The sequence below is a fragment of the Choristoneura fumiferana genome, chromosome 4 (genome assembly GCF_025370935.1).
Source record: "Choristoneura fumiferana chromosome 4, NRCan_CFum_1, whole genome shotgun sequence".
NCBI classification, from domain to species: domain Eukaryota; kingdom Metazoa; phylum Arthropoda; class Insecta; order Lepidoptera; family Tortricidae; genus Choristoneura; species Choristoneura fumiferana.
The window spans coordinates 1,247,920-1,272,410 of record NC_133475.1 but is presented as its reverse complement, the minus strand read 5'-3'; the positions used below and the strand labels follow the sequence as shown (position 1 = coordinate 1,272,410).

Here is a 24,491-nt window from a genome sequence, read left to right as displayed (position 1 = left end):
GTTTTTAGTATTTGTTGTTATAGCGGCAACAGAAATAACACTAATTCGATTTTTTAAGCTTCTTCTCAGTCTTTGAAATTGACGCTAAAGTATGTTATTCCTTAACAGAGGCGAACACCATGTCCTTCAACGGCACATCCCTCATCAAGATGGACTTGCTCCGGGACCCGATATCCGCGTCCCGGGAGACGATCCGGTTCCGGTTCAAGACGAGCACCGCGTCCGGCGCGCTGCTGTACTCGCGCGGCACGCAGGGCGACTACCTGGCGCTGCAGCTCAGGGACAACCGGCTCGTCTACAACATAGACCTGGGTAATGCCACACTTGCCACAGGGCGGCCACGCAGCATCATAACGATTAGCGAATTCTTCGTGGACGATGTTGCTGTCAACACCTTAACCTCGGCTCGCGGGCGGTATTGGGATGTGTTGAGGGAATTCTCTGATAAAAGCATGTAAAAAAAATTTTTTTTTTAATATTTTACTTTGATGTCTATTTCAGAGATATTTTGGGCACGCGCTTGCACTGTTGTGTTTCGGCGTGGAGAGTAAGACAGCCGGTGAAATTACTGGTACTTGAGGTATCCCATCTTAGGCCTCTAGGTTGGCAATGCATCTGCAATCCCCTGGCGTTGCAGGTGTCTATAGGCGGTGGTGATCTCTTACCATCAGGAGACCCACTTGCTCGTTTGCCATCCAGTCGAAAAAAAAATATATTTGCACTTTTTGGCGCCAGCCAAAAAAGTTAAGTTCCGCTGATCTAGAGCATAAGGCTGCGTATCCGCCAGGTTGTGCAAGAATGTGTTTTCATAGACCAATAAAAACTCTTCATTTACCTATCCTCGCACAGCACTTGACACACAGATATATATTACACTAGATTACGCAAATGCATCTACTTCGCGTGTCCAAACCCCGACCAAACGTCGGGGTTGGCCCCATACAAAGACTGACCGCTACCTGACTAATCACGACTAGTGACTGACTCGAGCCCCACGGCGTGGGCGGGCAGCGCGTTTGAATCGATTTTGCGCGGACATCGGGGAATTCACATCGCTAATTCGCTCTTGAGACGTCACAGTAGATATAAAAAAGTGACACGGTTGGTTTTCATACAGATTGAGGTATTTGCGTTATCTAATGTAATTTATATCTGTGACTTGACAGCACCACTCTGTGAAGCGTACCTATTGGTTCATGAAAAACATATTCCTCGCAACACATCCTCGCACATATCTGGTTGAAACACAGCCTAAATAAAAGTGGCATGCCAGTAATAAATGCAGACAGGCCTTAACTGAAAAAAAAAAAACATAAAAACGCAACTACAACACTCGTGTATTTGATGTGTTCTGTCCTTGTCGCAGGCTCGGGCACCGCGACGTCCCTCTCCGTGGGCAGCCTGCTGGACGACAACATGTGGCACGACGTGCTTCTCTCTCGCACGCGCCGCGAGGTCATCTTCTCCGTCGACCGCGTCATTGTTCGCGGCCGCGTCAAGGGGGAGTTCTCGCGGCTTAACCTCAATAGGGCAGTGAGTAGAATCTTTACTACAGTACATTTCCCTCCTTTGGCTTGTGTTCTCTGTGCCTATGTTACAACGTCGTTATCATTATCATCTTCATCATCATCATAGTCATCATCGTGATCATTATCATCATCGCCATGGCCATCATCATCATCCTATGGTATGCATTGAGTAGGTAGCAGGTTAGGCAGCGCTAGTGCTGGTGGCGCGCTGCTTCGGAGCAAAGTACCAACTACCTTCCCTGGAATTGACCCAAGCACGCCAATGTATCACTGTAGTAGGCTTTCCTCTTTCTGCCTATAGTCTGTTCCCTGTACTTATGTTATAACTTCATCATAATTGACTGCGTCATCGTAAGCGGCCGCATCAAGGGGGTTTTCTCGCGGCTTAACCTCAACAGGGCGGTGAGTCATCTTTACCACTGTAGCCTAGCCTCCCCCCTTTGACCTGTCGTCTCTGTTCCCTGTACCTATGTTACAACCTCGTCATCATTATCATCTTGATCATGATCGCCATTATGATCATCTTCATTGCCTTTGGCATCTTCATCGCCATCATCATCTTCATCGTCGACATCATATTCATTATCATCATCATCGTCGACGTCATCATCATCTCTTCATCACCATCAAGTTTTTGAAACTACTATTTTCCTTTCACAGTTCTACATAGGGGGTGTGCCAAACTTCCAAGATGGCTTGGTGGTCAGCCAAAACTTCACCGGTTGCATCGAGAACTTGTATCTCAACGCTACGAACGTCATCTACGAGCTGAGACAAGGCTACGAGACAGGAGAAGCGTTCAAGTATCAGAAAGTCAACACCCTTTATGATTGTCCTGTAAGTATTTGCCTACATAGTAACAGACCTAGTACTTAAGACCTAGACGTGGTTCTTTATTCAATTAACAATTTGTACTTTATAAAGTAACTTTCGGCCGTTATTCTTATTGTTAATTGTTCCTTTATAAAGTACGCAAGAGTACGAAGATATTCTTAATTCCTTATTAATATTATAAATACGAAATTATCTATCTGTCTGTTTGTTACCTCTTTGAAGATACATAGAAAGATTATAAAACTTTGATTGTCATCCCCGAAAACCCCTACATACCAAATTTCACCGAAATCGTTGGAGCCGTTTCCGAGATCCCTGAAATATATATACGATATTTAGACGACCAGATGGCCTAGTGGTTAGAGAACCTGACTACGAAGCTTGAGGTCCCGGGTTCGATTCCCGTGTCGGGGCAGATATTTGTATGAAAAATACGAATGTTTGTTCTCGGGTCTTGGGTGTTTGCTATGTATTTAAGTATGTATCTATCTATATAATTATATTTATCCGTTGCTTAGTGCCCATAACACAAGCTTTGCTAAGCTTACTTTGGGACTAGGTCAATTGGTGTGAATTGTCCCGTGATATTATTTATTTATTTATTTATTTATTTATTTATATATATACATATACAAGAATTGCTTGTTTAAAAGTATTAGATAGATAGATGTAATTCTTTATTGTACTTTAATTAATCTTTATATAAATTCTCAATTCTTACTTTATTTTTGTAAATCTGATGATCCTTTTCCGAATTTCTTATAATTTTCTGACATTTGTAATTTATTTCTTCGAAAGGTGGACCTTTACAATAAACCATTTTTTTCCAGGAACCAGAAGTGGTCCCCATAACATTCCTCAAGGAAGGCTCCTACGCAAAACTGCGCGGCTACTCCGGTGGAAACACTCTGAACATCTCGCTGGACTTCAGGACCTACGAAAACCATGGTCTCCTCATATACCATAAGTTCAAGACTGAGGGTTATGTTAAAGTAAGTGCCACCAAACTTGGGTTTGTACCGCCTTACATAATTGACAAGATTTCATATTTCTAAGACTATAATTTGATTCGTTCTCTGTATTCTATTTGGAAAGAGAAAGACGCTGATATTTTTAAAATTTTGGTACGATTATTAATTAATTTATTACAATTTTTTTAAGATGTGCTTATTCTAAAAGGGCATAACTCCAAAACTACCACACAATAGATTACTTTTGTCTAGTCTCTATTTAAAAAAAAAGATCACGTAAATCTGACGTAGACGTTGTTAAAATTTAGACAGCTCCTTTTCTGGTGTAAAAGGCAAAGGAAACATATCTATTCTGTGGTAGTTTTGGCAAATTCAGTTTTTTTTTGTATTTTTTTAAATATGGAGAAATAAATTATAATAAATATTTTCCCATGTTCAGGAGGCAAAACTCCTTCGATTCCTGTAGTAATTTACAGGTGTTAAAAATATGAAATCTTCTCAATTTCTGCATTGTTAAAAAAATACTATTCTGTGTTTATAAATTCTTCAAAGTTGCTCAGCGAGCCATGGCTCCATAGAGAGAGTTTTGCTCGGGGTTTGTCTACGGGATCGAATCAAAAATAAGGAGATATGTAGAAGAACGACGGTCATCGACATAGACAAGCGAATTAGCTCGTCGAAGTGGCAATGGGCAAGCCATAACACGGAGAACAGATGGTGGTTGGTGACGAAAAGTTCACGAATTGACACCGAGATCGGCAAGCGTAGCGTAGGGCGGCCACTAACGAGAAGAATGAATGACCAGAGGCCGTATTGTCTAACGTTTCTGATGCTCGCGGTCGCAATCAAATGACAGTTTTTGTATGCGAAATCTGTCATTTGATTACGTTCGCGAGCGTCTCTGGTTAAAGCCGCGGGTTCATTGTGGATGCTGGCCGCTTCCAACTGAAGCAGCTTGAGGTTTATGAGGGAAGCCTATATCTAACAGTGGACGTCCTACGGCCGACGTGATGCTGATGATGATTCCATAATTGATTCGCCACGTTTGAAACAAAACAATCTTCCAACAGGTATACCTGGATGAGGGCAAAGTGAAAGTGGAGCTGTTCACCGAAGGCTCCCCGAAGGTCAAACTGGACAATTACCTGGAGCAGTTCAACGACGGGCGCTGGCACGCGCTCATGCTGACCATGGCGACGGACAGTCTGGTGCTGGCCGTCGACCACCGCCCCGTCAGGACCACTAAGAAGCTCAGGTTCTTGACTGGCGGCACTTATTATATTGCCGGTGAGTTCTGCGTTGATTTTCTCTCTTGCAGATCCATCTCCTACTTTCGAATTCCGGCAGACATAAAATAAAAGAAATTTATTGTTTACTAGCCTATTGACCGCGAGTCCGTCTTCGTATTTTTTTTTTATTCTACTGGATGCACGCTTGCCTCGCTTTCAACTCTCACGCAAATCGCTAGTGTGATAGGGCTCTAATTGACGATTTAGACCAATTTGTCTTTTTTTTTTATTCGACTGGATGGCAAACGAGTAAGTGGGTCTCTTGATGGTAAGAGATCACCACCGCCCATAAACATCTGCAACACCAGAGGTATTGCAGATGCGTTGCCAACCTAGAGGCCTAAGATGGGATACCTCAAGTGTCAGTAATTTCACCGGCTGTCTTACTCCACGCCGAAACACAACAGTGCAAGCACTGCTGCTTCACGGCAGGATTAGCGAGCAAGATGTTGGTAGCAATCCGGGCGGACCTTGCACAAGGTCCTACCACCTGCAAAGTCTTCGTAGTATTCGTTTATTGCTATCTTGAGGAAACTATACTACTATATACTCTCATTTCTACCACCATTACCATTTCTATACCATTTCTTCTCATTTCTAAAACGCGTTGATCTTTCGTAAAACCCGCCATTTTTGCAAACCCTAAACATTCAGCTGTCAAATAGTTTTTTTTAGGGTTGCCAGCACTAAAATACAAAAATGGCGGCAAATTTAAATCTTGCGTCCTTTTCGGGACACCCGATATATTCAACTGTTACTTCTGTGGGCAGGGGGCAAGGCGCCTCCTCGCGGCTTCATCGGGTGCATGCGTCGCATCGCAGTCGACGGCAACTACCAGCGGCCCACCGACTGGAAGAAGGAAGACTACTGCTGCCCCAACGACGTCGTCTTCGACGCCTGCCAGATGATTGACAGGTAAACCTGCAGTTATATCGATGGGTCCTATGTATAAGGGCCGAAGTGGTTTTTTCAATTTTGAGTTTTGTGCGTTATAGGTTTTATAAATTAATAGTTATTTGTGTCACAGGGGAGCAAAATGGTATATTTACGTCGAGGGCGTACATTGAATCCAGAATGTAGCGAAGGATTCTGCAATAGAATCCTAAGCGTAATGAGGGATTCAAGTGTTAACGCCCAAGATGAAAATAATTTTGCTCCCGAGTGGCTCATACAACTTTTCACACCGAGCATTAAGGAACTTGAAAAAAAAAATCTAAATATTATTAAAGAACAACCAGCATAAGAAAATGGCGTTGCTTTACAATTATCAACTTCAAAAAAATATCATTTGCAATAAAACACTTAGAAAAGCCTTGAACAGAAAAGTTGCACTTTGCTCCCTCTCGTCAGGGAGGAAAAGTTACTTTTCTGAAGGAGAGGTGTGAAATAGTTATTTGTGTCACAAGGGAGCAAAATGGTATATTTACGGCGAGGGCGTACATTGAATCCTTCATTACGCTCAGGATTCGCGAGGGATTCTAAAGTAGAATCCTGAGCGTAATGAAGGATTCAAGTGTAACGCCCAAGATGAAACTAATTTTGCTCCCGAGTGGCTCATACAACTTTTCACACCGAGCATTAAGAAACTTGAAAAAAAAAATCTACATATTATTAAAGAACAACCAGCATAGAAAATGGCGTGGCTTTACAATTATCAACTTCAAAAAATGACATTTGCAATAAAACACTTAGAAAAGCCTAGAACAGAAAAGTTGCACTTTGCTCCCTCTCGTCAGGGAGGAAAAGTTACTTTTCTGAAGTAGACGTGTGGTAAAAACTCTTGCACTTTTAAGCAATTTATTTCTCACCACAGCTAAACGTTTACAATCTCTTATCACTGTCACGCGATTCTAGCAGGTATTATTAAGCACCTTTTGTCTCGACGGTCAGCACAAGAGTGCCCCGCGTTTCCTTGCACCGAGGGTCTTTCGCGCGAATTCCCTCTTGGACAGATGGTCGAACCCTATTGGCCAACGACTTTTGCTGTGATTGGCTGATTTAAATTACCCAAGCACCGACTGGTTTAGTGTTGCTAGTACTAAAAAGGGTAAAAATCATGACATAGGTATCTATAAACTATATATATTTAGATAGTGGATAAAAAAACACTGTTATTATTTTTCGAGTTTTCATTGACGTAAAGGCCGAACTAGATGCAATTTTAACGTAAAAGGGCTAAACGTACGTTTGATACTTTTACGCGGTAAATCCCGGGGCGGTTTTTTTTTATCTGTGGGCATAACTGCCATTTAGGTCCTTGTACGTCAAGCGGAACGCCGCTACCCCGATACTACATCAATCAATGTGATTGTATAACTTTTTTAAAATTTCTCCGAGTATCTTGGGTAACGTATTTTTTACCAAAGATTTTAAAGTTGAACGCGTATATGAGTCAAAGTACCACATAGATCTTTTTACTGTCTTACTGTGTGTTCAAAAGAACACAAGTTTATTTCCCGGAAATTCACGTATATGGGCGTATGTACAATAACTTTTAATGAAAAAATATCTTATTAAAATTTATTCATTGTGGTTGAAGGACAGAGTACTATTAGCTAGTGTGCCAAATTTAAGAAGTCTCGGATACACCATCTCTAAGTTACGACAGTTTTTTTACTATGAAAGCCCGTCCTGTAAAGTAAGGATTTTACACTTAAGCCCTTATACATAGGACCCATCGATATCGGCCACAGTGGAGCGCACAAAAACATCTGACACGTCCTGCCGGCCCTAGAAAAGTCGTATCAGATTATTTATGCACGCTTTATTGTGTCAGATATTGGTGCGGTACAGTCAGGTGCAAAAATATGTATCTATTTGAACCACTCAAAAATATCGTCTTACTAGCTGTTGCGCGCGACTCCGTCCGCGTAGTATTCGTTTATCGCTATCCCGCGGGAACTATGCAATTTTCCGGGATAAAAACTATCCTATGTCCTTCTTCGGGACTCAAACTATCTGTATACCGAATTTCATCTAAATCGGTTCAGCGGTTTAGACGTGATTGAGTAACAAACATCTTCACAAACTTTCACATTTGTAATATTAGTACGGTTATGTCGGAATAAGAGTCTGTGGTACCATCAGCCAAATAAGTGGTCTATCAATTTTTAATCAAGTTCCTATCAAATGAATATGTTGCTAAAGTCGAACGTTCAAGTTGACAGACATGTCTATTGGCATTATTGTCTTGTGACATGCAAACGATTATCAACTTTAGGGTGGTAGACCACATATTTGGCTCATGGTACATATTTTTGAAGGGTTAGATAAGTACATGTTTTTGCACTCGACTGTATGTACGCCTTACATCAGCCTGCCTATACCAAAGGTTTTTTGGGGTAGTTGGCCGAAAGCTTCGTAGCTTCCAGTTGGTAGGGCATTTGGTGCGTATATCTAAGAAATGCTTTTTCATAGAAAAAAAAATAGGTTTATTCAAAATCAAAATGAAATAAAAATCGAAACGTTTATTCTGCAAATAGAAAGAAAGAAAAGAAAGAAAGAACAGCAGGTGGTAGGACCTTGTGCAAGGTCCGCCCGGATTGCTACCACCATCTTGCTCGCTAATCCTGCCGTGAAACAGCAGTGCTTGCATTGTTGTGTTTCGGCGTGGAGAGTAAGACAGCCGGTGAAATTACTGGCACTTGAGGTATCCCATCTTAGGCCTCTAGGTTGGCAACGCATCTGCAATCCCCCTGGTGTTGCAGGTGTCTATGGGCGGTGGTGATCTCTTATCATCAGGAGACCCACTTGCTCGTTTGCCATCCAGTTGAATAAAAAAAAAAAAAAAGAAATATTTTATTCGGACCTCGCACATTACATAAAAAGCATAATTGAAATACATTAAAAAATAAAAAAACAACAATAATATTAAAATAAAAAGAAGTATATAATAATAGGCCGCAATGGATTACTTTACATGTCACTTTTACTGTGCAGATGCAACCCGAACCCCTGCGAGCACGGCGGCGAGTGCACCCAGACCTCAGAAGAGTTCAACTGCAACTGCCAGGCCACTGGCTACGCGGGCGCCGTCTGCCACTCCTGTGAGTTTCAATTACGGTTTCTGGGGCACGCTGGGTGACGCCATGGGATAGACATGGGGTTCATAACCCCCTTGGGCTCTGGGCTAAGTCTAAAGGTGGGGACACATGCAGTCGCTCGACGCTCGTTTCCAACGTCAAGTCTGGTCACGTGACATTTAGCGATAAAGCTGAAAATGTTGAGCTTTATCGCTGGAAAAAATAAAAAAACCGGCCAAGAGCGTGTCGGACACGCCCAAGATAGGGTTCCGTAGCCATTACGAAAAAAATCAAGTAATATTATGTGCGGTATAACACAATTAAAACACTTACTACAGTTTTAAAAGCGTATCTTCACGGCACTTACGTCCTTTTGTTGAGAAGCGCAGTTTTTCGGCAATAACTCAAAAACGGTATATCCGATCATGTTGAAACCAATTTTCGTTGAAAGTATTTATTAAGCGTTACCTTTCCATATTTTTTGGACAAACGGTTTACAAGATAGAGGGGGGGGGGCACAATTTTTGCCACTTTGGGAGCGATTATTTCCGGAAATCTTCAATTAATCGAAAAAGTTTTTGAGAAAACTTACTATCTTTTTAAAAGAGCTGTCGAACTATGTGCCACACGTTGATGCGAGTTAAAAAAAAAAAAATTTCTGTTACGTGTATGGAATGCCCCCCCCCCCTATAAATATTTGTTTTTGTATTTTAACTACAAAACTAAATCTGTACTTCAAATTTCATTGATATACATCTTGTAGTTTTCGAGTAAAATGCATGTGACAGACAGACAGACGGACTTGACTAAAATATAAGGGTTCCGTTTTTGCCATTTTGGCTCCGGAACCCTAAAAACGTCATCAATTTCGGCAAAAACAGTGTTCTTTTTTTTCATTCACTCCAATTTCTTTTATTGGTACCTCTGCCACGACTGCTACTAAATGAGATTAAGAAATCAGCTTCCAAGACCAAGATCAATCCTGCAAGACCCCATCTTGTCGCTGCTGCTCGACGCGGCGACTTGACGCTACTTTTTCGAGTTGCGGGAAATTCAAAGAGTTGTCCAGGGACGTTACCATGGCAACGAGGTTCTAGAAAAAGTTTTACCCTAAACATTGACCCTAATGGAAGTGACCGTACATCACATTATTGATGGAGATATTGCATGTGGTAGCATCATCATCATCATCAGCCTACAGCAGTCCACTGCTGGACATAGGCCTCTTCCATGGCGCGCCACAACACTCTGTCTTCAGCCCCTCGCATCCATCCGCCGCCAGCGATCCTCTTAATGTCATCCGTCCACCGTGCCTCAGGACGCCCTACACTACGTTTTCCGTGGTAGCATCAATAAAGCCAAATGTAGCGGTAGCAGCTAGCATAACGTTCCGTTGTTCCAGCGGTGCACCCTCTGTCGTGCCAGGCGTACAAGAACGTGCAAGCGGTGTCGCGCGCGGCTGACATCCGCATCGACGTCGACGGCTCCGGCCCGCTGCCCGCCTTCCCTGTCACCTGCCAGTTCTACAGTAACTATACCTATAGATAACCTTTACACCTTTAGCCACGAAAGGTCCAAATGTGCAATACAATGTACAGTGGGGGTAGGAAAACCTTTGTCAGTTATGAAATTGATTCCTTTACAAAGTCATAGACTCTTAGTACGTTTTGAATCCAAAGTACTAACTAGACAAGTGCATGATAACAATTGACATGATAACAAGGGTCAAAGTAGTATATACCTCTAACATATATCTATTTTCATATCAATACAAAACCAGACAAAATCTTTTTAATAAACAACTTCGTAAAAGTTTCAATCAAATAATGTTCTATTTAATTTTCAGTGTTTGTCAGTGCCAAGGTGTAGTGGTAGGGTTGCTATGGTCACCTGATTATGTTTAGCAGGTTGACAGGTTGACGCAGTATGTTCTACTCAATCGGTAAAGCAGATTAGCGCTCATACTGAGCAAAGGAAAATAGATCTTAGGGTGACAAACCTTTTTTTACTCCGACTGTACACTATTTAAGTTCAAGGAAATGAATGACCTATGACAAAGTAAAAATTCTTTTGTTTCTAATTTTTTTTACGCCATGTAAATTTGACTTTATTCCCATAACGATTAGATTCAAATTTTTCTGACATTTATTTTGAAAAAAAATATATGATGGACCTTAGGAAGTTAAGGAGCGACCACATAGCTGCTCAAAGGACACTGACGGTGCGGAATCGCAGTGACGTGCCGTAAACGTTACGACTTTGCGTTGAGAGCATGCGGTGAAGTCTTGATAGTTACGACACGTCACGGCTATTCTCCACCGTCAGCGTATTTTAAGAGCGGTGTGATCGCTTCTTCATGTGATGTAGCGTAAGGACGCGGGAGAGCGAAGTAATTGTTATGGATTAATTGATATAGACCTCAACTCAACCTCAATTGACATGACATTGATGACATTTAAATTGTTACTCAATTATTGCCTAATGTATTAATCTTTACATATCCTTGACATTTTCGCCATTATTCTTTATATACATTTCAATGTGTTTTCAGTCTGACGATCCCTTGAGGAGAACCAGTCTAATTTTAATTGTTTTCATTCACATGACATGCTTAGATTTTTTTTTTTTTATAATTATTACTAATCTTATTACCTTTGACGATTTCAATACAAATTCTTATAACTGACATTTATGTAAATTATAATGTAATGATGTATTGAATGAATAAATAAACTAAACTAAACTAAACCTCCGCAAAGGAACGCCTGATTCAGTAAATTATTTAAATAATCAGTTCTTGTAAATTTATTTATTTCGGGAAGCTCGAAAATACTAAAGATTACGATGAAATAGCTGTGTCGGGCGCTTCCAGAAAGACCATCATTGCCGAGACGAATTCGCTGAAGAAATTTGGAACAAAGTTTTTTTTTTTAAACAATATATTGTATATTTTTTGTTTTGTTCAGAAGTTCAGAACCTATCCAAAACTGAATAGTCTATATTCACAATAATAAACCAGCAATTGTTCCATAGCTGACGGGCGCGTCATAACAACGGTGCAGCATTCGGCGTCGTCGTCTCAAAGCACGGTCGTTGACGGCTACCAGGAACCCGGCAGCTTCCGACAGGTAAACTTGTGTGATTTCGGGGTTAGTGTGAGTCTGGAGTCATTCTGATTTGAGGCCAGTGTGATTCTAGGGTTGGTGAGAATATGGGGTTGTTATTCTCATCTCATCATTGTTTTCCTTTACCATTTTGTTAGTAACTTAGTGATTTAATTAATGAACTAAAATAATTTCCTTGCTCACCCGCGACCTTACGATAGCTAAGCTTATGCAAAATATGCGTGTTCATGCAGTTCCTCCACCTCCACACTGTAAGAACACACACAAATCACACAAACCCATCTATCACCACCACCACACTACACTGACGCGTTTCGAACTCAAACAGAGCTCATCTTCAGAGTGACACACACAACCGTACACCATGCTACCAGTTGTTAGACTAAAGAACCACAACCACCGTTTTAACTTGTCACTGTAACTCCCCAAGTACCCACATACGTTTCATGAAACAAAACAAAACTACCCACAAATTATTAATAATTTTTTTTAACCGTCCTTCAAAACTACCTTGATTTTTTATTTATTTACTGTCAAGGCATGTTTTATTAACTACCATTGCTGAAATTAGATCCAAGCCGTAGCAAGGGAGATGAAACTAAATTTACCTGCTCATTAATAATAGACCCCATACTGTTGTATCTAATTATCTCCATGCATTCTAAAACATCGAGACGAAACCCCTTGCCACAATAATGTAACACTTCATACGAATCGGAGTCCGATAAAGAATGATTTAGTTCCAACAAATGTTTGGCAAAATTCGACTTATCAGGAATGAGCAATGAGCATGCATGGAGATAATTAGATACAACAGTATGGGGTCTATTATTAATGAGCAGGTAATTTAGTTTCATCTCCCTTGCTACGGCTTGGATCTAATTTCAGCAATGGTAGTTAATAAAACATGCCTTGACAGTAAATAAATAAAAAATCAAGGTAGTTTTGAAGGACGGTTAAAAAAAATTATTAATAATTTGTGGGTAGTTTTGTTTTGTTTCATGAAACGTATGTGGGTACTTGGGGAGTTACAGTGACAAGTTAAAACGGTGGTTGTGGTTCTTTAGTCTAACAACTGGTAGCATGGTGTACGGTTGTGTGTGTCACTCTGAAGATGAGCTCTGTTTGAGTTCGAAACGCGTCAGTGTAGTGTGGTGGTGGTGATAGATGGGTTTGTGTGATTTGTGTGTGTTCTTACAGTGTGGAGGTGGAGGAACTGCATGAACACGCATATTTTGCATAAGCTTAGCTATCGTAAGGTCGCGGGTGAGCAAGGAAATTATTTTAGTTCATTGATATGGACCTCCGCAAAGTAACGCCTGATTCAATAAATGATTTAATTAAGTTTCCTCAAATCGGGTTGCCACGTTACAAGCTTAGCTTAGTGTGGGACCGACCGAGAGTTTTTGTAATAATTTTGCTTTTAATAAACCATTATTATTCTTATTTTTGAATTATGATTTGAGACTAGTGTGATATTGAGGTTAGTGTGATCTTGCCGGATTCTTCTCAGCAGAGGTTTTTCCGTACCGGTGGTAGTTTTTTTTTGACATTCATAAGTGCTTGTTATTGCCTAAATTGAATAAAGATATTTTGACTTTGACTTACCTGTGTGTACACTAGTGTTGATATAATCGCGTGTGTTGTTTGTCCAGGACATAACGTACGACGCGTCGCGCGCGCAGCTGGAGGCGCTCCTCAACAGGTCCAGTTCGTGCATGCAGCGGCTCGAGTACTTGTGCCGGCACTCGCGGCTGCTCAACTCGCCCAGTCAGTACTTGGCCTATACAGACCCTATACTAACAAGCGCAAGTCGGACTTCGTATCTTGCGGTCCCGCTGACGCTTATATTATTGGGTGACACTCTTCACCGGCCCGGATAATACCGACCCTGTTTTTCATGTACACGCCCATAGAAACATGAGCCAAACCATCAGCCAAATAAGTGGTCTATCAATTTTTAAACAAGTTCCTATCAAATGAATATGTCGCTAAAGACGAACTTTCAAGTTGACTGACACGACTGTTGGCATTATGTTTTATGACATTCAAACGATTATCAACTTTGGTAGACCACATATTTGGCTGATGGTACATAAATGAAAAACAGGGTCGGTATTATCCGGGCCGGTAAAGAGTGTCACCCATATTATTTAATACGAGTGTGAGAGGGACGGTACGATACGAACTTCGATTTTCGAATTTCGTAGTCGCCCCTCTGGGTGTCCCACGGCTATCCCACATAGAGGGAATGTATCTTAAATATTGTAGATAGACAATTTTATTGAAATAAGACTTCATTTTAATTTTCAAAACAATTTAAACTACATTCGAAGTTTTTTTTTAAATACCTAGTCTAAACCGGGAATCGAACCCACTTAGTAGTAAAAAAAAGAAATGGGGGCATAATCCATTATGGACGATTGGGAAGTGAGGGCCCAACAGTGGTGGATTCTCACCGGCTATATAACCCGGCTGCACGTCCTTAACTCCCTGGAGCTTGCTACGGAGAGGAGAGAGCTGAAACGGTTTGTTATCTACCCATAGGGTCTTGCTTCAGCCATTTACTGGAAAGCCAGGAGTGGAGTATGCGATTCTCTGGTTAGGCTCTGGGGGGTGCTTGCGTCAAGTCTTTTTTGTTGATTCCCATTGCTGTTTCAAGGCCCACTTGCAGTAAACACATAAATCTCGAGTTAGCGTTAAGCTCAGTTTAGTAGTGTCAAATTGTATGGAACTGTCAAGCTTAAGCCTGGATTAACTACTAAATCACAATTTTTTTTTTCTGCAAGACGGCCTTATAGTAGTTTATGTAACTGTTACTTAGTAGGGTCCTTAAGACACGAGTGTATATTATAAGTACTCTAAGATGGGTTCAGAAACCGATGACAAATGACCGCATTCGCATCGCATTACTGACCTGAGGCCGTATTGCCTAACGTTTCTGATGCTCGCAATCACAATCAAATGACAGATTTCGCATACAAAAACTGTCATTTGATTGCGACCGCGAGCGTCAGAAACATTAGGCAATACAGCCTCGGTTCTACCAGTAACATATCCATAGGTGTTAAACTAATGTAGGTACTTAATAAATAAATTAAAACAGATAAAGGAATTATTTTTACATTGCATAAAATCCGCGTCAAATTTCGCGTCTCCGTGTCTTTAATGATTTTTTATAAACTTTAAACAACAACACGGCAAAAATTCAAACAACATAATGACAACAGTAGTGGCGGTAAGACAAATCTCTGCCAAGAATGTTTTTTTCAAGACACAGACAAATCAGTAAAAGTCATTATTCTTATCTCGCTCGTAATCAAATTTTCGTGCGATTTATATTTAAAAACAAAAGTGACATTTCGTATCGAGAAAACGTTGTGTTTATGGATACCAGAATAGAGGCCCATTTAAATTGTGTTGATATTGACAGCTGTTCCAAATTTGTAACTCATTACAGTATTATATTTGATACTGTAATGAACATTACGATACTGTTGTTACGTACTACCACAGATAAGAAAGTTGTCATAGTAAAATCGGTTGTTTAATGCTGGTCATTGCCAACGGTTTTTGAATGCATTAAAGAGGACTTGTGATATGGGTGTACATAATAGTTATTTATGTGGCTGGTGCATAATGCCTAATTATGTATAGCCGCATACATAACTTTATCTACATGCATATCATAAGTTTTCTATAATATGTTCAGATATGGCCTGTATTTTGACTTTGACTTTGATTTTGACTTTGACTTTGACCTTGACTTTGACCTTGACTTTGACTTTGACTTTGACTTTGACTGACTTGACTTTGACTTTGACTGACTGAATAATAATTATTATCTACATGCATGTCATAAGTTTTCTACAATATGTACAGATATGCATTGTTAAAAAAAGTATTACCGATACTTTAATGTAAACATTAAGATGCACTGTACTTTAATGTGAACATTAAGATGCACCCGCAGATACCAGGTTTCTTAATAAAGGCCATTTGATAGTCGTTTCTGAACATATAATAGGGAAGTTATGATATGCATGTAGATAAAATAGTTTATAGCTGGATCTTTAAGGTTACTCCAAATGATAATAGTAGATTATTGTCGTGGCCTGGAAGTAGGCAATTGCTGGCTGAGTATGAGTATTAAACGGACGAGCTTGCGAGTACTAATACGAAGCCAGCAATTGCTATTCCAGCCGAGACTAATATAAAGCTTTTCCCAAAAATGGTGAATAATTCTGAAATAGAATAAACTATTTCTCAAAATATATTATAAAATTTAATTTTATTCCAATATTTTTCTTATGCTTTCCCGCCTTTTTCATTAAAAATAAACTGCAGGTGTATTTTTCCACCGAAAACACCACAAGCTATTTCAGAACCAATAGAAAAAGTCCGGAGTTCCAACAAAATATCTGATACCGGTCATTAGACTTGGCTGTATACGACTTGTGCCAACATTTCCATGGCCTTTTTAACTTTAAAAAAAAATGTGACTGATTGCAGGCGCGCTAATTCATTATTGTCGAGCTAGCGCGCCTGCAATCTTTTTAACTTTTTAATTTTTCGCTGACCATAAACTATGCACTTCACCTTCTGATATGTAAAGAATAATGTCAACTTTTACGGACATTTTTGAGAAAATAGTCTTACATGATTTCATTTATTACTGGTTATTACATGTTTGTTTGTGACGGTGGCGAGATCCAGTGTCTTTTTCCGACCCTATTATTACCTGCTGTTCCCGAGCAGTCTCTCAATAAGAGTTACTTCCAGGCGAGGAGTCGAACTTCCACCCGTTCGCGTGGTGGGTGTCGCGGTCGGGGCAGCGCATGGACTACTGGGCGGGCGCGCAGCCCGGGAGCCGCATGTGCGCCTGCGGCGTGCTCGGAGCCTGCCTCGACCCTACCAAGTGGTGCAACTGCGACGCCGAGTACACGCAGCTCAGGGCTGACGGTAACTGTCATGGTGACACTTTACCAACCAGGATAATACTGACATGGAAATACCGACCCTGGTTTTAGGGTACACGCTCATAACTGCCATTAGTTTCTAATTTAATGATTTAATAGTGAGTTATCCGGTACAATATCCCACTATAATATTATAAACGCGAAAGTTTGTAAGCCTGTTTGTTTGTTTGTTACTTCATCACGCCTAAACCGCTGAATTGATTGAGATGAAATTCGATATACAGATAGTTTCAATCCCGGGGCAGGACGTAGGATAGTTTTTATCCCGGAAAATGGCGTAGTTCCCGCGGGAGCGGGATAGCGATAATCGAATTCTACACGGTCGGAGTCGCGGGTAACAGCTAGTTCTTTTAATATAAGTAAGTCTTACGGTTAGTTTCATGTTCAAAATCTATAAACTCACCCTGTTTAACTTCATTTTATTGTGTGTTTTAATATTAGAATTCCAAACGGACGGCGGCGAGATAACCGAGAAGGAGTATTTGCCGGTCAAGTCTTTGCACTTTGGCGACACCGGCAGCCATCTTGACGAGAAAGAGGGACGCTACACGCTCGGACCGCTGCTGTGCGAGGGAGATGGTAAGACTGGGTATTCAGCTGCCTATTTAAATGCTTCAGTATGGGTAATTCTGAAACTATATCACGTAGATATGTGTTCTAAGGAACAATGTTATCGATTTTGGTGACAATAAAAACTATATTCATTTGTAAATTTAGAAAAAATATATATATTCAGTTCAATTCGGGACCCAGTTGCACTGAAGTAAGATATACAGTTGTGGTCATATAATTAAGAACGATTTTTTATAGAGAAGATTTTTTCAAACTGACAAGTGTTACTAACTGCATGTATATTTTTGTACTTCTCTCGGTATCGTAAAACAATTCCGTACTAGCGGTAAATTCATTTATACATATAATTGGCTAAAAAATAAATATATAAACTTTATACATTACATTTAAACCTAGTATTACTACTTACTGACTGGTCATATAATTAAGAACGCTGAATAGTTTATTTTTTATTCAAATTTATATAGAGAACGGACCGCCGCTTTGTGGTTTTAGGTTATTATTCGAATAATTTTGGCGCCATTTAGTGCCGTAAAAGTCTTAAAGGCGATTGCTTCATATAAAAACAATGGGGAAAAATAAAAGTTGTGATAAATCTACAAGAGAAGTAATACTAAAACTTCGCGACAAGAATTGGTCGTATAAACACATAGCCGATCATCTGCAATGTTTAAAAACTATGGTTTTCCACGCCATAAAGCATTTTGCCACGTATCAAACTACTTCAAATGTTCCGCGTGTACCTAGACAAAGAAAGTCATCTCGTCGAGATGATCGAAATATCGTTCGTTTGGCAAAACAAAATCCTTTTAAAGGGTCTAATACCGTCTAATGAGTTAAGAAAAAAATATTTTGGCGAAAACAACCCTTCAGCAATCTCGGCACGCATTATTCGAAGGCGTTTGGTAGAAGAAAAGTTGCACGGAAGGATAGCAAGGAAGGTGCCTATGTTGAAACGGTGTCATAGGCAAGCCCGGCTTGCATTTGCAAGAAGATATGAAAACTGGACAGTCAGACAGTGGAAAAACGTTCTTTTTTCTGACGAGACAAAAATAAATAGGGTATGTTCTGATGGCAAACGATATGTAAGACGGCTTCCAAATAAAGCATTCGACCCAAAGTACACAAAAGTGACTTTAAAGCATGGCGGGAGAAATGTAAAAATTTGGGGATGTTTTTCTGGACATGGTGTTGGACCTGTTAGGCTGATAGAAGGAAACATGGATCAATTTCAATACAAAAACATACTGGAAGAAACAATGTTACCATATGCTGAAGGCGTGCTTCCGGTTATTTGGACATTCCAGCATGACAATGATCCCAAGCATACTGCACGTACCGTTAAGGAATTCCTCACATCGCAATCAGTTTCTGTCTTAGATTGGCCAGCCAACAGCCCCGATCTTAACTCAATAGAGCATCTTTGGTGCGAAGTCAAGAAAAAGGTTTCAAATCGACAGTGTGGCAATTTAAGAGAACTGTATGACGTATTCTTAGAAGAATGGAGCTCAATCTCTCTTGCGAAATGTCAAAAATTTATAGATTCAGTGCCTCGCCGGTGTAAGGCAGTAATAAAAAGCCGTGGACATGCTACTAACTATTAATTTTAGTTAAAATGTATTAAATTGCTTTTTTTGTGTACAAACTTCACGTTAGTGTGATTTAGTTAATCTAAGTTTCAAATAAAAAAACTTTCGAGCAGTTCAATAAATCGTTCTTAATTATTTGTCCAGCTTCATTACTATTTTAATTTGTTACTAAAGAGAATAAAAACAAAATTTGTAAAAAAATGTCAGCAATTTTATTATTTATCCTTAATCCCGTTTGCTCTATTCATGTGGCTATTTCATAACGTAACTAGTTACTTCTAAGAAGGAACCACGACTACACATGACATGATTTAGTTAAAAATAATCTGGAACTTCAAATCGTTCTTAATTACATGACCACCACTGTATATAAATATAATACAAAACGTGTCATTTATGGTTTTCGTTATTTATTCACAACACAAGATACAATAATATGATAGGAAACAAAATTAATAAAAACTACATAAATATACCTAACTATGTATCGCCAGATCTGTTCAGCAACGCCGTGACGTTCCGCATCGCGGACGCGGTGATCGCCCTGCCCACGTTCGACCTGGGCCACAGCGGCGACATCTACTTCGAGTTCCGGACCACCAGAGAGAACGCGGTGCTTCTGCACTCCAAGGTAACATGTTGTTCGACAGATCTAGCCTCCTGAAGCCCACTATATCAATATTTTGAAAAAAAATTGACAAAGCAATTAGAATCTAATTGTTTCGAGAATAAAGTCAAACTGCCGTCAAACTGCCATGGTGTAAAACAATAGAAAAACAAAAGAATTTTTACTTTGTTACATTGTCATAGATTCCTAATTCCCTTGAACTTATTGTGTACATTCTATTGCACATTGGGCCGCACCGGGCGGGCTACGTCGCTCGAATAGGAAGACGAGACGTTGGCAGCCCTTCCACTAGGTGGACTGGACTGGACTGATGATATAGCGATAGTTGCAGGCAACCGGTTGCACGTGACGTTCATTCTGGACTTCTAAGGGGAAGGCAGAACATGTCTAGAACAATATGCAAGTTGAAGTATCAGCGGGTGGGCCACGTCGCTCGAAGACACATGAAGATGTAAAAAGGTCTTTGCGTTCTCATCATCATCAGCCAGAAGACGTCCACTGCTGAATAAAGACCTCCCCCTAAGAACGCCACAACGAACGACAACTCGCCACTTGCATCCACCTGTTGTCAACAATACTCGCGATGTCGATCCATCTAGTGGGTGGCCTCCCAACGTTTCGTCTTTCGAGTCATGGTCACCACTCAGGGACTTTTCTCCAAAAAAATCTGTGGTCGTATTATTTCACGCCCGAGTGCTGACGACCGCACTCACTGTCTTTTTCTACCCTCATCTTGTACTGTCTGACAGAACGAACTGCTGTAAATTATTATGAGTTCAAACGCGAACGACATGAACTTCGAACGACGTGACTCGCCCACTTCAACTTGCTTGCTTCGAGCTATGTCGGTGATTTTAGTTATACGGTAAATGTATCCGCCAAGTTTCCGGTCTACCTATAGAATAAACGCCTTGATTATGCACGTTGGTGTTTGCTCTCCTCAGGGTCCCCAAGACTACATAAAGCTGTCCATAATGGGCGGCGACCAGCTGCAGTTCCAGTTCCAGGTGGGGGACACCCCCCTCGGCGTCTCCGTCGAGACCAGCAACCGACTCGCTGATAACAAGTGGCACTCCGTCTCCATCGAGAGGAACAGGTCAGCTTTATACACATAGACATAACAAATACACTAAATCGAAAAGAAACGACGATATGTGATGTTCGCTGTACATTCAGAATAGTTTATGCAATATTTTTCTTTCTGCGAGCGGAGTTGTGGAGGCGATTTAGCTAGATAGCGGAGAAAGTAATGCAGAACGGAGTTCCAAACTGTTTAGCCATTCGCATATTTTCCTCGCTTCCCCGCTCGCGCCCGTTTCTCCGCCCCGCTTCCCTGGTCCTCTTCCTCGCTCCGCTTTTTGGTTTTGTATGAATTTTTAAGCTAGCTACTTACTGTTTGTCCACTAAAGAGGAGCGAAGATTTTATACAATTCTATTGGTGGATTGTCTCGCTTACCGCTCCGCTGCCTCGCTCCGCTGCAGTGGTCAGGCAGCCGCATTTACTTGTTTTGTTTGTTATAACAGGAAAGAAGCGAGGGTAGTCGTAGACGGTGCTCTCAAGAACGAGATACGTACGGCGAAGGAGCCGGTGCGCGCGCTGCAGCTGACGTCGCCGCTGGTGCTGGGCGCGGCGCTGGACCGCAAGGACGGGTTCGTGGGCTGCGTGCGCGCCTTGCTGCTCAACGGACGGCCCGTGGACCTGCGCCAGCACGCCAGAATGGGTCACTATCATAAATAACGGATTCAATTAGCCTATATGTTATTACGGGTCTGTTCGATTATTAGCGCTGTTGGCATTTAACGCCTCAATATAATGCTGAGTTTGCGACCGTTTCGCTTTTGCGGGGACACACAAAATATACTCAGCAGCACAAAATTTAACATTCTGCGACATTTTTCAAACAATCGCAGATTTATGTAAGTTAAGATGTTTTTTCTGTAATTTAATAGATGGTGTACATGAATATATGCCATCCTACGTAAGTTCAACCTATTAAACCATGAAATATCTTGTTGGAAGTACGATTTTTTGGTAACGCCAGAGACAATTTTGGTAACGCAGGAGACGCCCAAAGTTTTTTTTTTATTCGACTGGATGGCAAACGAGCAAGTGGGTCTCCTGATGGTAAGAGATCACCACCGCCCATAAACATCTGCAACACCAGGGGTATTGCAGATGCGTTGCAAACCTAGAGGCCTAAGACCTACCTCAAGTGCCAGTAATTTAACCGGCTGTCTTACTCTCCACGCCGAAACACAACAGTGCAAGCACTGCTGCTTCACGGCAGGATTAGTGAGCAAGATGGTGGTAGCAATCCAGTCGGACCTTGCACAAGGTCCTACCACATGCAAAAACCTGTGTCGGTAAAATAGTTGATTAGCCCAAGTACCTGTTACAGCATACATTTGAGGGCCAAATTTTTTGCCGCTCAGTATAGTTTATTTTCATGTGTGTTCTTTCACGTCTTCTGTATTACTGAATAAATGTCTTCTTTCTTTCTTATTCCTGATATCCACATACCAAAGTCCAAATCCGTCGAACCCATTTAGTGTAAAGTAATAAAATAACATACACATACTCACAAACTTTATAATATTAGTAAGATACTTACAGACTTAAGTGACCCGTTAGGCGTGACCATCCATAAATTTTAGACCATATTTAGACGCCCTCCTCCAATTCGTATGACGTGTATTAAGGATAGATAGCGCTAGTGTTGCATACCCTGCTGCGGGAAGGTGACATACTATACTGTAATTGACCCACCGCACTCACAATACGGTATTTGACAACTCCTGAAATTGCCATATCTTAATATTATTATGAAAATATATATACAGATAGTGTTTAGCGAAGAGAAAATTTAAATCGGTTGAAAATTGGATTTATAGGGATTTTTTCAAAAATCTATATTCCTGTCCCTTTCTCAAACGCTTTTCTCTATGCAGCAAGTATGGCGGTACTGGCGTGTGACGTCACATGCCACTATGTCTTTCTCTGTCCAATCCTGAATTGCAAACCTTTATAACTTTGTTATTTGTAAAGGTAGCTTAAAAATTGGTTTTTCTATTCGATAACAGGCATTGTGTAGTTTTAATTTATAAAACATATACAAAATAGTCAAATACCGTATTACTTTGTTCTAGTATCACAAACCGCTTGACCCCTCCCTAAATGTGTGCCATAATTTAAGGATGACCCCTTAAATGCCTCATGTGGTTCCCAGGTCTGTACGGCGTGACTGAGGGCTGCGTGGGCAAGTGCCAGTCGTCGCCGTGCCTCAACAACGGCACGTGTCTGGAGGGCTATGACGCGTACTCGTGCGACTGCCGCTGGACCGCCTTCAAGGGGCCCATCTGCGCCGACGGTGAGTCTCGCCCTATATACGGCCCACTGCTGGCCACAGGATTCTCAGAATGAAAGGACTAGGGGCCCACGTGGGGCCAGTGCGGGTTGGTAATTTCACACAAGCAATTCAATGATGTGTTTGTAGTTCCCAATCCGCACTGGGCCCGCGTGGGAACTACGGGTTGTGCCGAGCATTGGGACGTATGTAGACTAGAATGAACTAAAAATCTGAGTCACTATCACCTCGTGTGGTGTGGAGATTTGTCGCAGAATTGCAATTGGTTTTAGTTCAATTACATTTAAATGTGGTGGTGGTGGGAACTATGGCCCAAGCCCTCTTGTTCTGAGAGGAGGCCTGTGCAGCAGTGGGACGTATATAGGCTGGGATGATGATGATGGCATTAAAATAAATGAAATAAAATAAATATCATGGGAACACTTGATACCAATTATCTAGTTCGAAACTAAGCAAAGCTTGTACTATGGATACTAGTACTAGGTAACGGATAAACATACTTATATAGATAAATACGTACTTAAATACATATTAAATATCCAAGACCCGAGAAAGCCGTGGTGGCCTAGCGATAGGTCAAAACCTATCGCCTCTCAAACAGAGGGTCGTGGGTTCAAACCCCGGCTCGCACCTCTGAGTTTTTTGAAATTCATGTGCGGAATTACATTTGAATTTACCACGAGCTTTGCGGCGAAGGAAAACATCGTAAGGAAACCCGCACAAACCTGCGAAGCAATTCAATGGTGCGTGTGAAGTTCCCAATCCGCACTGGGCCCGCGTGGGAACTATGGCCCAAGCCCTCTTGCTCTGAGAGGAGGCCTGTGCCCAGCAGTGGGACGTATATAGGCTGGGATGATGATGATGATAGATTTTCGTAACATACAGAAAAAACGGCGTTTGCAACGCTTAACAGCCTCATCTATAGGTATAGTCAAATGCAAAAATTTGTGTCAACTGGAACGTCTCAAAAATATGTTACCACAGCTTCATTCCTTTGGAATAAGAGACTGTGGTACATAATTTTAAGGGTTAGTTAGTCCATATTTTAACGCTTTTTTAACTCTGAATAACTTGGTGCTTAATTGGTGTGTTCAGAAATCGGCGTGAACCTGCGATCCAACTCGATGGTGAAGTACGACTTCTTCGGTTCGTGGCGCTCCACCATCGCGGAGCGCATCCGCGTGGGCTTCACCACCACCAACCCCAAGGGGTTCCTGCTCGGGTTCAGCTCCAACATCACCGCGGAGTATCTCACGCTCATGGTCTCCAACTCTGGTACGTTCAGCACGAGCCACTCCATTTCATGCCCCGTAGCTGATTTAATGACGTCAAAGACAGTAAAACGCAATACTTACAGCCTTATTCATAAAAAATCCTTAATTGAGGTTTGATCGGTCTGTTACTTAGCAGACTGATTAAGCTTGTTAGACGGTTGTCAAGAAGTATGATTCATAAACGCTTGCTAGCAGTCTGCTAGTTGTTGAGCTGCTGATAGACGGATTAGATGCGTCATGTTGGCCATCTTGACAAATCAAAGACAAAAAATGGCCTCACCGATAATTTAAAAAAAATTGCCAGCAGTGACAA

General features: G+C 41.2%; 1 protein-coding gene across 2 annotated transcripts in view; it reads left to right on the top strand.

Moving 5' to 3' along the window:
- Nrx-IV (neurexin-4) overlaps positions 1 to 24,491 on the top strand; it is a 37,911-nt gene that overhangs the window by 7,340 nt on the left and 6,080 nt on the right. For both annotated transcript variants that reach the window (XM_074086505.1, XM_074086504.1), the window contains exons 5-21: positions 109 to 312; positions 1,367 to 1,533; positions 2,190 to 2,366; positions 3,194 to 3,355; positions 4,405 to 4,621; positions 5,394 to 5,538; positions 8,563 to 8,669; positions 10,048 to 10,173; positions 11,679 to 11,773; positions 13,426 to 13,540; positions 16,553 to 16,732; positions 17,191 to 17,328; positions 19,406 to 19,542; positions 20,484 to 20,635; positions 21,064 to 21,260; positions 22,767 to 22,907; positions 24,000 to 24,179. In XM_074086505.1, the coding sequence (XP_073942606.1) occupies positions 109 to 312; positions 1,367 to 1,533; positions 2,190 to 2,366; positions 3,194 to 3,355; positions 4,405 to 4,621; positions 5,394 to 5,538; positions 8,563 to 8,669; positions 10,048 to 10,173; positions 11,679 to 11,773; positions 13,426 to 13,540; positions 16,553 to 16,732; positions 17,191 to 17,328; positions 19,406 to 19,542; positions 20,484 to 20,635; positions 21,064 to 21,260; positions 22,767 to 22,907; positions 24,000 to 24,179 (2,640 nt within the window). The remainder of the gene's footprint in view (positions 1 to 108; positions 313 to 1,366; positions 1,534 to 2,189; positions 2,367 to 3,193; positions 3,356 to 4,404; positions 4,622 to 5,393; positions 5,539 to 8,562; positions 8,670 to 10,047; positions 10,174 to 11,678; positions 11,774 to 13,425; positions 13,541 to 16,552; positions 16,733 to 17,190; positions 17,329 to 19,405; positions 19,543 to 20,483; positions 20,636 to 21,063; positions 21,261 to 22,766; positions 22,908 to 23,999; positions 24,180 to 24,491) is intronic.